General features: G+C 63.9%; 1 protein-coding gene across 4 annotated transcripts; it reads left to right on the top strand.

Annotated features, from left to right (window-relative positions):
• The first annotated feature begins 5,180 nt into the window (after window positions 1-5,180).
• Window positions 5,181-11,854, top strand: MAPK11 (mitogen-activated protein kinase 11). 4 transcript variants are annotated; one of them, XM_080662977.1, is made up of 12 exons: window positions 5,181-5,421; window positions 7,726-7,855; window positions 7,930-7,988; window positions 8,060-8,171; window positions 8,263-8,292; window positions 8,365-8,412; window positions 8,512-8,626; window positions 8,941-9,012; window positions 9,265-9,344; window positions 9,701-9,779; window positions 9,878-10,051; window positions 10,409-11,854. In XM_080662977.1, exons 1-12 carry the CDS (start codon window positions 5,306-5,308, stop codon window positions 10,486-10,488), a joined length of 1,095 nt encoding a protein of 364 aa, XP_080519103.1. In that variant the 5' UTR covers window positions 5,181-5,305; the 3' UTR covers window positions 10,489-11,854. The 4 variants fall into 4 exon arrangements, with proteins under 4 accessions (XP_080519103.1, XP_080519102.1, XP_080519101.1 ...); XM_080662976.1 differs by having other exon boundaries at window positions 8,938-9,012; window positions 10,409-11,853; XM_080662975.1 differs by lacking the exon at window positions 5,181-5,421 and having other exon boundaries at window positions 7,511-7,855; window positions 10,409-11,853.
• The last annotated feature ends 1,765 nt before the right edge of the window (window positions 11,855-13,619 follow it).

Genomic DNA, 13,619 nt, shown 5'->3' with positions numbered 1-13,619 from the left:
GAAGAGGATGGTCAAGGGCTGGGAGCTGAGGCCTCTGGCATGGAGCAGGGCTGGGCAGCTCAGGCCTAGGTGATCCCGGAGGGGGTTATGGGTCCAGAGGGGTGCAAGGAGGCAGCCCCGCCAGGCGGGGAAGTGTGGGGGCATTGGGCTGGCCAGGCAGCCCTGGTGGCCATGATGTTCCCGTCTCCCTTCTTGGGCTGAGCCACCAGGAGCCGTGGGAGCAGGGCGGCTGTGATGGCAGCCTGAGCTCTCAGGGACCTGCTTCCTCCTTCCTGAGGTGGGGTACCTCCCAGGCATGGTCTACCCAGTGCCCATTTAGTAAGCTCCTGCTGTACGCAGACCCCACTGGACACGGGGGCGGCTCTGGGACAGAGGCCCCTGCGTCCTCCTCCTGGAGGCTGTGGGGCCATTCGGGAAGCTCCTCTGCCCCATGAACCCCCAGGATGACGCGGGACATAGCAGGGCTCACCCTGTACCCAAGAGCAAGTGGCACAGAAGAAGGGGGTTGTCTGGGAATCTGGTGATGGGGGCGGGGTTTGCTCCGAATCTCCATGTCCTATGCAGAGCTGAGACGTGTCACCCCGCAGCCATCAGGCACGGGTGTGTGCTTGTGTGTCAGGCCCCTGATTCGACACACACTGTCCTGGACACGAGGGACACACAGGGCCTGCTCCACAAATTCCACCCAAGCAAGCAGAAAGGGGATTTGGTGACTCTACAACCAGGAAGTGGAGGGGTCCAGCTTCAGATATGGCTGCATCCAGGCGCTCACATGTCTGGGTTCCACCTGTCTGCTGGTTTATCCTGGGGTAGCAGGGCTGCTGGTGGCAGGCAGCCCCAGCCTGTGTCTCCTCCACGTGGGCACACCCCTGTGTGGGGGCGGGGGGGGGGGAGGAGTCTTGGTGGGTGAGGCCTTAATCATAAGCCACTTGGAACAAGGGTGGGTGTCTCCCACAAGGAAGAGGTACTAGGCAAACAGCTGACATCCCCCCCAGGGACCCCTGAGGTGACAGTGCCACCCCTTCCCAGAGTCCAGCTGGTCAGGACATCAGGACAAGATGCTGAGAAGCGTCCTAGCTGGTTTGGCTCGGTGGATAGAGTGTCGGTCCTGGGACTTAAGGGTCCAGGGTTCGATTCTGGTCAGGAGCATGTACCTCGGTTGCAGGCTCTATCACTAGCCCCGGTTGAGGTGTGTGCAGGAGGCAACCAACCAATGTGTCTCCCATCTCGATGTCTCTCTGTCTCTCCCTCTCCCTTCCACTCTCTCTAAAAATCAGTGGGGAAATGTCCTCGGGTGAGGATTAACAGCAACAAAAGATGGGGAAGTCAGTGGGAGCCCCTCCCCGCTCTGAAGCTCGGAGACAGGGGAAGGACTACCCTCTTGGAGAGAGGAGGGATCCCTGTCCTGTCCTGTCGGGGGTGGTGAAGGGTAGAGACGGGGTGGGCAGGCCCGCCTTGAGTGGTCAGGGTGTCTCCAGGGAGGGCCCACCGGCAACCTCGAGCTTTCCTCCCAAGTGGCAGGCTACACCCCACTTGCTTAAGAGCATGAACCCCACCCTAACCAGTTCAGCTCAGTGGATAGAGCACTGGCCTGCGGACTGAAGGGTCCCAGGTTCGGTTCTGATCAAGGGCATGTACCTTGGTTTCGGGCTCAAGCCCTAGTAGGGGGCATGCAGGAGGCAGCAGCTGATCCATGTTTTCATTGATGTTTCTAATTCTCTGTCCCTCTCCCTTGCTCTGTAAAATCAATTTAAAAAAATATTTTTTAAAAAAGAAAAAGCATGAACCCCACCCCGGACACAGACTGATGAGCATTTTAGGAAGTTCATTGTGACCTCAGGAGGAAGTGCACCCTGACTGGCCGGGGCTGGAAAGGGGGTGACCTGGACAGTGATTCTCTCCACACTGAGGGCGGAGGGAGGCCAGGGCTCAGGCCTGGGGAGGAGGCTCTTCCCTCAGCCCCACCCTCACACTGTGATCCTACCACTTCTGGCTGCTGCCCCTGCCCCACACCACTCAGTCATCCCACCTGGACAGGAAAGCCTGGACCTGGTGGCCTGATGACACTGACCATGTCCAGCAGAGCCCCCTGAGAACAAAGCTGAAATCTGCCAGGCGGAGTGGCTCAGTGGTCGAGTGTGGACCTATGAATTAGGAGGTCAGGGTTCCACTCTGGGTCAGGGCACATGCCCTGGTTGTAGGCTCCATCCCCAGTAGGGGGAGTGCAGGAGGCAGCCAATCAATGATACTCTCTCATCATTGATGTTTCTATCTCTCCCTCTCTGAAGTCAATTAAAAAAATTTTTAATCTGATCACGCCCCACCCAGCCTGCCCAGCCCTCCACCATGGCCACCGCCTTTCTGTTCCTTAAGTCAAGCTCAGCCCTAAAAGCCAGGACTGCCTGGCCTCACCTCTCCAGGGGGCTTCTCCCCAAACTCCGGGGTCACTCCCCTGCCCTGTTACAACCCAGATCCTCCCCAGAAGGCAGCGTGGGGGGACCTGTCCTCCTGGGGCCGGCGTCACGGGCCGAGCATAGGGGGTGGCGGTGTGCCCAGGGCAGGTTTGCTGAGTGAGGAAGGTCTCCACTCCCGCGACCCGCTGAGCCGGGCAGGAAGGCTGCAAGGTCCGCCGGGCTCCCCTGGGTCGGCAGACACCCCACCCCCCGGGGAGGGCACGGGGTTGCCCGACACCTGCGCAGGGGCGGGGCCGGTCGCCATGGGAACGCGCCCTGGCGCGCGGGGCGGCGCAGACAAAGGCGGCCTCGCAGCGGCGGTGCGGCCGGTTCCCACAGCCCGGGCTCCGCTCCCGCCCCGCCCCCGGCTTCAGCGGAAGCCTCATTAACTCCGCACAAAACCTCAGCTGCCGGGAAGGCGCCCCAGCGCGGGCCCCGCGGAGACCCCAGCGGGCGGCCAGGGGCGGGGCTCGGGCTGCCCGAGGGGAAACAGGCGGCGGGGGCTCCCGGGGGCTGGGGACTGGCCAAGGTCACTCATTCATGGCCTTGGCGCCGGGACTCAGCCCGCTTCCCGGGCTCGGGGTCTCTAGGCAGAGTGTCCGTTTGCCCGGTACTGCGTTCATATGCTTTACTTTCGTTTGGTTGTCAATATTTAAAAATCAGTTATTTCCATAAAAACTCATTTTTTTGTGTTTTTTTTATTAAAAAATATATTTTATTGATTTTTTTACAGAGAGGAAGGGAGAGGGATAGAGAGTTAGAAACATCGATCAGCTGCCTCCTGCACACCTCCTACTGGGGATGTGCCCACAACCAAGGTACATGCCCTTGACCGGAATCGAACCCGGGACCCTTCAGTCCGCAGGCCAACGCTCTATCCACTGAGCCAAACTGCCGGGCAAAAACTCAGCTTTTAACCTGTTTCAAAAAAAGAGAACTTTGGCCGAAACCGGTTTGGCTCAGTGGATAGAGCGTCGGCCTGCGGACTGAAGGGTCCCGGGTTCGATTCCGGTCAAGGGCATGTACCTTGGTTGTGGGCACATCCTCAGTGGAAGGTGTGCAGGAGGCAGCTGATCGATGTTTCTCTCTCATCGATGTTTCTAGCTCTCTATCCCCTCTCCCTTCCTCTCTGTGAAATATCAATAAAATATATTTAAAAAACAAAACAAAAAAACACAGAACTTTGGGCGGGGCTCCCGTGGCTCATTGGTTGAGCTTGGACCTAGGGCACATCAGGGCACATGCCAGGTTGCGGGCTCGGTCCCCAGTAGGGGGCGTGCAGGAGTCAGCCGATCTATGATTCTCTCTCGTTATTGGATGTTTCTCTCTCTCTCTCCCTCCCTTCCTCTCTGAAATCAATAAAGAAGGATTTTACATAAAACCAGAATGTTGGGCAACCCAAGCGCCTAATTTCCCGCTTTCCCAGGGCGGGCATTAGGAGGCATTTATCTTCACCAGTGGGCGCTGGGTAGATGAGGGCGCCCGCCTGCTGGCCCAGGGAACACCTGATGGAGCAGCAAAGTGGGAACTACACCGCGAGAGCAGAGCTCGGTCCAGGAGGTGTCGCAGGCCCTGGGAACTCCTCGGTACCTAGGCAAGTCAGGGTGGGCTTCCTGGAAGAGGGTGACAGGCCGGGGGGGGAGGGGCAGCAATTGTTTCAAAAAGAAGGAAGGTATGCCCTAGCCGGTTTGGCTCAGTGGATAGAGCGTCGGCCTGCGGACTGAAGGGTCCCAGGTTCGATTCCAGTCAAGGGCATGTACCTGGGTTGCAGGCACATCTCCAATGGGGGGGTGTGCAAGAGGCAGCTGATCGATGCTTCTCTCTCATCGATGTTTCCATCTCTCTATCCCTCTCCCTTCCTCTCTGTAAAAAAATCAATAAAATATATTTAATAAAAAAATAAATAAATACCTTTAAAAAAAAAGAAGAAGGAAGGTACCAGGTACCGAAGAAGACTCATTCGGGAAAAGCTTTAAAAAAAAAAAATTTCTAATGATTTCAGAGAAGAAGGGAGAGGGAGAGAGAGAACCATCAATGATGAGAGAGAATCATTGACCGGCTGCCTTCCGCACGCTCCCCACTGGGAATCAAGTCCCCAGCCTGGGCCTGGGCCCTTGACTGGAATGGAACCTGGGACGCCTCAGTCCGCAGGCCTGACGGAAGGGAAAGCTTCTTATGGGTACAACACCCCACGGCCCCCTGGTGCCGCCGCTGTCCCTGGTCCTGACAAAACCCACGGCCTGGCCCGGGGCTCCCAGTTCCCCCAGGAGGCGCTGGGCTGCCTACGACCGGCGAGCCGGGAAGGTCTGCCAGGAGGCAGCCACCCCACCGCGACCCGAGCGGCCTTCGCAGGGAGGGGCCCGGCTGGCCCAGGACCCAAGGCGCCCTCTGCCCAGCGCAGCGTCCAGATGCGTTAGGAAGGTGGTCTTCCCTGTGTTGATGATGGTTCGCCCAGGCATCTTTGATGTCGAGGGAGCAGCTGGGGGAGGGGTGCGGGACGGGAGGTGGGGCGAGGGGAGGTGCCAGCGGGAAGGGTGCGGGGAGCCAAGTCCTGAGAAAGGCGGTGGCGGCCTGGGCCTCCATCTGTGGCGCCCGGGCGGGGACGGAACGTGGGCGCATATTTGGGGAGGTGCGCGGGCCCCTGGAGGTAGCAGCGGGAGGGGCTGCAAGTCGGACCGGGCTCCCTCTCCCCGCGGCAAAGCCCATCCTCCCCGGGACCGCCCCGGGAGGTGCCAGGAGGGCCGGTGTCTGCTCCGCCGCGCCTGGCAGGAACCCCCTCGCCGGCCCCGCCCCGCGCACAGCGCTCCGTGCGCTCTGCTGGCGCTCCGGCGCGGCGGGGGCCGCGGGAGGACATGTCCGGCCCTCGCGCCGGCTTCTACCGGCAGGAGCTGAACAAGACGGTGTGGGAGGTGCCGCAGCGGCTGCAGGGGCTGCGCCCGGTGGGCTCGGGCGCCTACGGCTCCGTCTGGTAGGGGCGGGGCGGGGGAGCGGGCGGGGGGCTGGGGCGGGACTGCGCGCGCCCTCTACCTGCCCGGCCCGGATTCCGGGCGTGGGGTGGGACCTCGCCCTGCACCGCCCCCGGGCACTGCGAGGATCTGTGGGCATGAATGGGGGTTGGGAGCGTGAAGGAAAGTTTCCTCTCAGACCCCGCTCCCGGGCGGGGAGAAGGGTCACCCGACTGCCCCCACCGGGCCTGAAGCCTGCGGCGTCACAGCCGGAGAGAGGGCGGGTCTCCCGGGCCCCCAAATGTCCCAGCACGGGTCTAGGGTGCCCCTGGCCCAGGGTCAGGCAGCCCCAGGGTCTGGCAGAGGCCCCGCCCTAGCGTGGGTACTTTTGTTTGAACAAGAAAACCTAGCTGGCGAGAGAGGGCAAACCCTCCCCTTAGGATGGCCCTGGGGGTCCTGGCCCCCCTCCCCCCACCTTGCAAGGGGCCTCGGACTTCTGGTGGGGCTTAGCCCTAAGCAAAGGTGCTTACCATAACCCTTACAATTCTTAAGGGGTTCTACCCCCCTCCACCCCTTTTTTGCCCCAAACAAGAGAGCTCAGACCACAGCCCTGCAGGCCCTGGGGCCCAGACCGAGGACTGAATCAGGACGGGGAAGGAGGGTCAGATTCCTGAGGCCTGCTCCCCTGGGGGTGGGGAGGCCAGAGGGCCCCAGGGTGAGGCGGCTGCAGGAAGTCCTGGTGAGGCTGACTGGGTGTGGATGTGATAGATGTCCCCCCTCCCCAGCACCCAGTGGGTTCCTTACGGAGGCCAGAGCCAGGTGGCTGCTGTCCACTGCAGAGTCCTGGAGGTGGGGGTGAAGTGGCCCTGGGGGGGGGGGTGTGGTGTGCAAATGTCATTTCTCGAGGCTCTGGCTGGAAGTTAGGAATGAGCCAGGCCTGAGACCCAGTGTTGGAGCCTGGAGCAGGGGCTTGAGCTCACAGGAACCTCAGGCCGGCCATTCTAGGCATTCCAGCCGGCCACAGGCCTCTCTCTTCATCTCTAAGATGCCCGGGGCAAGAAGGGGCTCAGGGGCAGGTGTCGGCGGCTGGGGGGAGGCCAGGGGTCTGATAGAGCCGTGCTGGAATCGCCTCCCGCCCAGGATTGCCTTCTGGGAGTTCCCAGTGAGCATCGAGCTGCCGAGGGCCGCCCAGGTCTCTCTCCGCTGCACTTAGCCCGACGTGCCGGGCAGGTGAGGGCCCCTCTCGTGGGCTCCCACCTTCACCTGGTGAAGCTGCCTACTCAGGGCCAGTCCCTGGTCACTTGGTGGCACAGACACCATTAGGCAAAACGATCTGCTGCCGGACCTGGCGGGCGGGGTCACCCCCGTACGTCCCAACTGACGAATGACTTGGACCTCCCCCTGCAGGTGACGGGCCAGGGAGAGGGGCACAGGTGCCCCAGGCTCCTACCTGGCTTTCCGCCACCACTACCTGGGCCCAGGAGCAGGGACCCCTTGTATCGCAGGACCTGCTCCGAACACTGTGTGGATTCCATTCCCTCTTGGGGAAGCCAGATCCCAGACACGGGAGATGGAGTGGGTGGGAGGGAGGGAGGGAGGGAGGAGCATCCACTAGAGCCATGCTGGGGGAGGCGGGGCAGGTGTGTGTGTGACTGGACCGGAGCTGAGGTTTGGGCCTAAGGACGATGCCAGTGGCTGTTGAGTCCCCTGTGAAGAGTGGGTGGGGTGGGGTGGGGTGGAGGATCTTGACCTCTGGGGTTGGGGCTGGGCAAGGGGGATGCAGCACCACGCTCCGCTGGGCATCCCCTCTGCCTGGCTTCTCACTGCTGTAGATGACGCCAGTTCCCCATGTTTTGAGGGCAGGCTCTGGGCCCTCCTGGACTCACGGCCGGAGAGGGTGGGGGGACCCTTTGCTGTGTGAACAGCCGAGTCTGCTTACCTGGTGTGTGATTGCCATCCGGGCCCTGGAGCCGCTCCCAGGCCTCGCTCTGGGTTGGGGTTGAGGGGGCAAACGATCCAGGTCCTGAGGCCCTGGGCTCCCAGGCGGACTCTCTGGTTGGAAGGCTGGGGGGAGGGCAGGGTGGGGTGGAGGGTGAGCCGCTCCTCAGGAGGGAGCAGGACCAGAGGCCCTGGGGACCCTGGATGGTGGCCCGGCCCCCCGAGGGGTTCCCCGGGGCAAATGCCCGTGGGAGCGCAGCGGAGGGCCAGCAGGGGTGGCCCGTGGAGGAGAGGCGGTGGGGCCTCTGTGTGCTGACCGCCCTCGGCCCAGACGGCCCTGGGGCGGGCGCCCCCAGGTCCTGGCCACCGCCCCCTCCGCCGCCCCGCAGCTCGGCCTACGACGCGCGTCTCCGCCAGAAGGTGGCGGTGAAGAAGCTGTCGCGCCCCTTCCAGTCGCTGGTCCACGCGCGGAGGACCTATCGGGAGCTGCGGCTGCTCCAGCACCTGAAGCACGAGAACGTGAGCTGGGGCTCCCGCGGGGGGTGCGGGCCGCGCGGGCTGGGCCGGACCCCCACGCTGACCCCTCCCGCCAGGTCATCGGGCTGCTGGACGTCTTCACTCCGGCCACGTCCATCGAGGACTTCAGCGAAGTGTAAGCAGCGCCGGGCGCGCGGCGGGGAGGGGGCGGCAGGGCCCGTCCTGACACCTGGCGACCACGCCCAGGTACCTGGTGACCACGCTGATGGGCGCCGACCTGAACAACATCGTCAAGTGCCAAGCCCTGAGCGACGAGCACGTGCAGTTCCTCGTGTACCAGCTGCTGCGCGGGCTGAAGGTGGGCGGGGCCGGGTGGGCGGGGCCCTCGGCGGGGCGGGGCGTGCCCGCGGGGTCGGCGGGAACCTGACCTCGGTTCTCCCCCCTCGCAGTACATCCACTCGGCCGGGATCATCCACCGGGTAGGTGGCTCTGCAGGGCCGCCCGCTCCGCTCCTCCTGCGCTCAGCCCGCTAACCCTAACCCTGCACGCAGGACCTGAAGCCCAGCAACCTGGCGGTGAACGAGGACTGCGAGCTCAGGGTGCGTGCTGGGGATGGGCACGGGCGTAGGGGGGCGGCAGGGCATGGAGGAGGTGTTCCGGGGGAGGGGGGGCGCTGACCACCCGGGTGCCTGCTCTAGATCCTGGACTTTGGGCTGGCGCGCCAGGCGGACGAGGAAATGACGGGCTACGTGGCCACGCGCTGGTACCGGGCCCCTGAGATCATGCTCAACTGGATGCACTACAATCAGACAGGTGACGTCAGCCCCTGTGGGGTGGCCAGGCAGAGCCCATGCCAGGGCCTGGGGGTGGGGGGGGGTGTTCAAAGCCAAGGACGTTGGGAGCTCCAATCTTGGGGACCCAAGGCCTGGGGCCAGCATTCAGAAACAGACCTTCAGAGGGGCGGAGCTCGGTGGGTTGGGCTGACCGCTTCTCCGCGCAGGGTTCTGGCTAGAGGAAGGGCCCCGGGGATGGCTGGGGACGCTGGCCTGGCACAGTCCAGGCGGTCGCCCAGTTCTCAGAGGAAGGACTTGGGGTGGACAGACTGATGGAGACGCCTCTCCCAGCAGTGGACATCTGGTCTGTGGGTTGCATCATGGCCGAGCTGCTTCAAGGAAAGGTCCTCTTCCCCGGAAGTGACTGTATCCTTGGCCCAGGTCGGGGGGAGGGTTGAGTGCCAGGGTCCCTTCCTTTTGCGGGGGGGCGGTTGAGGGGATGGCTCAGCCCTTTCTGGCCAGCCTTGCCTCTTCTCCCCCCCGCCCCGTGCCATGCCACCTGGGCTCACTGTCCCGGGCTGTAGGAGAGCAGGTTCTGGGCAGTGTCCCCGAGATCTGGGGTCTGAGGGCCTGAGAAGGGTTCGTGCCTGGCCCGTGGGCATTTCCTGAGCCAGGCAGACATTGACCAGCTAAAGCGCATCATGGAGGTGGTGGGCACGCCCAGCCCTGAGGTGCTGGCCAAGATATCCTCGGAACACGTGAGTCACCAGCCCCCGGCGTCCTCTGCTGCCCCGGCCCGTGGTGCTGTGGAGGAAGGGCCTGAGGGGCCGGACCGGGCACCGCGTGGGGAGCATGGGCCGCAGTGGAATAGAGCCCAAGGCAGGTGCCTGGCCCCTTCGGGGGGAAGCAGGTGAAAGGGGAAGACATTCCTGGCACGAGGGACAGTGAGGGCAAAATAGCAGCGCCCACCACAGCGCCCTGGCCAAGGAAGGAGGGGCAGCTCCAGGCCCAGGTCTGCCCTTGCCCTGGCTTGTTGGAGTGAGTGAGTAAGGGGGCTCAGGGCCAAGGGAGGTGGGGGGTGCCGCCCCCTCAGACCCTTCCCATGTGCCCACAGGCCCGGACGTACATCCAGTCCCTGCCTCCCATGCCCCGGAAGGACCTCAGGAGCATCTTCCGTGGCGCCAACCCCCTGGGTGAGGACGGGCCCTGGGTGCCGGCTGGGTGCCACGTCTGGCCCTGGATGCGGAGCTGACCTCCATCCCCCTCCTTCCCTGGCCGCTCCGCTCTGCAGCCGTGGACCTCCTGGGAAGGATGCTGGTGCTGGACAGCGACCAGAGGCTCAGTGCGGCCGAGGCCCTGGCCCACGCCTACTTCAGCCAGTACCACGACCCCGAGGACGAGCCCGAGGCCCAGCCCTATGACGAGAGCGTGGAGGCAAAGGAGCGCACCTTGGAGGAGTGGAAGGGTGGGCCTGGGAGGTTGGAGGGAAAGGGGGGGAGGTGGCGCCCAGGGGCCTGAGGGCTGCCTTCCCTGGAGGCCAGGCACTGCCTGTTTGCTGCAGGAAGGGTCCCAACTCATCCTCGGGGTGATCTGGGAGGGAGACAGCACGCCGCCCCCCGAGTCAACTCCAGGGGGTGGTTAGAGATGGGGTTGGCACACCCAGCAGAGCAGGGGGCAGCACAGGGCAGACTCTGGAAGGGCCGTGGGCCGAGGCTGCCCTCAGATGGTGGTGGGCCTGGGGTGGTGGCTGGCACCAGACAAGTGTGTACTGGGGGGCACTGGGCTGGTGGCAGCAGGGCCTCACCTTCCCCTCACTCCTCAGAGCTCACCTACCAGGAAGTCCTAAGCTTCAAGCCCCCAGGGCCACCGCAGCCTGCGGGCAGCCTGGACGTTGAGCCGTGAGCCACTCTGGAACTCAAGGAGGGGCCTGAGCCTGCCCTCCCCCCGGTTCTGCAGCCAACTGGGTTCGCTGGCCTGGGACCCCTGGCCTGCATGCTGCTCCTGTGGGAGTCTGTGCACATGTATGAATGCATGAACTTGTGCAAGCTGTGGGCGTAGGAGCCTGGACAGAGTGTCCTCGACTTCCTTGGTCCTCTTCCCACATCCCAGCAACCAGGGTCTCCCTTGGGACCTCACAGTGGAGACCTGAATGCCTGAGGGGTTCCCTGGGGAGTGTGTCTGTCTCCAGATCTCAGTCCCAGTGGGCTGTCTCTCGGGGGTGGTGCATTGGGACCAGGGCCCCCTGGAGACTCAAAGGGCAGGGACTCAGTGGTCTAAGCTGCTCAGCCCGGAAGCGGGAGGCCGGGGGGGAAGGCCTACCCTGGGAAATGCTGAGACCCAACAGCCTGAGAGCTGGGAAGGGTCTCCCCTGGGGGGGTGGCAGGGCAGAGACAGCCACCAAGTGTCGCATCAGACCGCCTGGAGCCACGTGTTTGCCTGTGTTGTGCGGCACATGTGCCCTGATGCGTGTTCCTGGTATTTACATGGGAAGGCATGTGTGAACCTATGGGCACCCAAGGGCCAGAGTGGGTACAAGCAGGAGGCCCACATTGGGGTGGCTGCACCTGCCTCCCCTCCCTCCCCCAGCGTCTGCTGTCACTGAGGGGTGCTGAGATCCTGCTGTGCACCAGGCGAGGGGCTCAGGTGGGCAAGGGACAACCACGTGAGCAAAAGCCATGGCATTCTCCTTGGGCTTCTGAAGCCTGAGGGCACCGTGCCCTCTGGGGAGCTGGCAGTCATGGGGGCTGGGGGGACGCTGAAGGGGCTGGCCCACAACGAAGCGCCCTTGGACTTGGGACCCTGGCCCTGCTGCTGAGAGCTGGGGTGCTCTGGCCTGTGGGTCGGCCCTGACCCTCCCTCCTTCCAGAACGGAGCTGACTCTGTAACCTCTGGCACAGGCACCTGCTCCAGATGTGGTGGAGGGGTCAGTCTTCTCTGTCCAGCCGTGATGTCAGGTGCCAGACAGAGTCTCCTACCTCGTGGGACCCAGGGAGGGCTGGCTAAGTGTCAACTGCCTGCACCTGGTGTCTCAATAAAGAACATTTCTTCATTCTGTCTGGTGTGGCTCAGTGGGTAGAGCATCAGCCTGTGGACTAAGGGGTCCCGGGTTCGATTCTGGTTGGGGGCACATGCCTGGATTGCGGGCTCCGTCCCCAGTAGGGGGCATGCAGGAGGCAGCTGACCGATGATTCTCTCTTCATTGATGTTTCTCTCTCTCTCCCCCTCTCCTTTCCTCTCTGAAACCAATAATAAATAAATAAATAATTGTAAAAAAGGTTTCTTCTCGCTCGGCATGTGTCCCACGCTCCAGGTGCTGCCCCGTGGCCTGCTGCTCGGAGGCGGTGGCTGGATTTCCCTGCATCACACCCCAGCCGCCTGGCCCTACCCGATCCCTGCACTGGCCTTGGGTCTCCGGTCTGACAAGCAGCTCTCTGTGGGCAGCACCCTCCCTGCTCCGCCCAGGCCAACGGGCTCTGGGTGTGGGCGGAGGGTGGGCATCACGCCTCCCACACATGGACCCTGCATCAGGTCCAGATCAAGACCTGCCCCTCACTCAGAGGTCAGGGAAGCCACTGGGGGGAGTGTCTGGGAGCCAAGGCCGGCCCTTGCCCGGGGCCGGGTGGAGTGGGGGACGTAGCTTTCCTTCCTGGTTAAGGGGAGAGAGGGTCCCTTCAGCTCTCTGGCCACAGCGGAGCTACTGTAGCTCAGGTGGGGGTGGGCCTGGTCCCCAGTGGAGGGGGGGGGGGTCAGGCAGGGTGTTCTCCAGGACGGACGTTCTGTGCCCTTGCTCTGGGCCTTGGGGCTGCGGACCATCTGGGAGTTGAACCTCCAGGGGCCTGGGCAGTGAGGCTCTGGGCTTCAATTCCCGGGGAACCCCTGGAGACCGAGGGGTGCCCAGGCCTGTGCGTGGGGTGGGGGGAGGGGGGGCGGGATGGCAGCAGAACCAGGCGTGCCTCACCTGGGGGCCTGGTCCGAATGAGAACCCCGCTGGACCCCTGGGCCCCACCGCAGGGAGTCGGGGCTTCCTGGAGGAGACAGGAGAGCCTCGGGCGCCCAGGGCAGGAAGGACACGGGGTGCAGGTGGCGGTGGCTCAGGAGCCCCAGGCTGCCCACGCGGACTGTCTCCAGGTCCTGAGGGTTCAGCATCCCCCACAGGCAGGCACCCCAGGTGTAAAGCTGCTCTGGCTGGGCCCGGCCAGGCCGCTGAGCTGCTGATTCATGGTGGCGGGGCAGGGAGGGCGGGCGGGGGCCCTGGGATCCTGTTACCCCCTCCCTCTCCGCCCTGGCTCACCGGGCCGGGGGCTCTGCCCTTCAAAACCTGACTGGTCCAGGACGGGGTCTGACTCCTGAAAGGACGATGCCCCCACGAGGGGAGAGAGGGGGTGCTGAGAGCTGGCACGGGGCCCTCCTTCACCCTGGGTCAGGCACACCTTCCTGAGCGAGAGGAGAGGCGCAGGCAGGGCCCTGAAGGGCAAAGAGGGGGGAGGAAGCTGGCCAGGGGGTGGCCAGGCAGAAGGACTTGCAAATGCTTGGAGCAGGCTCCCCAAATGCCAAGGGAGGGGAGAGGGAACTGGGGGAGCATAGGGACCACCTCTCTGGCTCCTGAGTTGGGGATGCCTGGGGTCAGTGGTCACAGGGAGGGGTGCTGGGGATGCACCCTAAGTTTGGGAGACAGAACGAACTCCCTTATTTGGAAAAGGGGATGCAGACAAGACAGGTGCTGGGGAGCCACACGCTAAGGATGGATGGACCAGCCACAGGGGAAGGGGGCGTGCTGGGGGCTGGGAATGCACACAGGCCGGGAGGGAACTCAGTGCTCAGCTCAGGGGACTCAGGGGTGGGGCGCTGGCGGTGGGGGCGGGGTGGTGTTGGCGGAGCTGGTGGCCAGTGAGCTGGGGGTGGGCATCAAGTCCTGCGGGCCAGGCCGGCGCCCTGGGGGCCTGGTTAGGAAGGAGGAGACAGGAGTGCCGCGGGGCCCCTGCCGAGACACCCCCGACCCGGGCCGGGAGTCCAGCCTGAATGTGGAGACGGGC

This window comes from Plecotus auritus (genome assembly GCF_963455305.1).
Source record: "Plecotus auritus genome assembly, chromosome: 3".
Lineage (NCBI taxonomy): Eukaryota > Metazoa > Chordata > Mammalia > Chiroptera > Vespertilionidae > Plecotus > Plecotus auritus.
This window is presented reverse-complemented; position numbering and strand designations above follow the sequence as displayed.

Bases quoted from the DNA above. Each gene is read 5' to 3' on its own strand.
- MAPK11 (XM_080662974.1), top strand. From the start codon at position 7,541: ATGGTGGCCCGGCCCCCCGAGGGGTTCCCCGGGGCAAATGCCCGTGGG. The intron at 8,293-8,364 runs GTAGGTGGCTCT...CCCTGCACGCAG, and splicing joins CGGCCGGGATCATCCACCGG to GACCTGAAGCCCAGCAACCT. The intron at 8,627-8,937 runs GTGACGTCAGCC...CGCCTCTCCCAG, and splicing joins GATGCACTACAATCAGACAG to CAGTGGACATCTGGTCTGTG.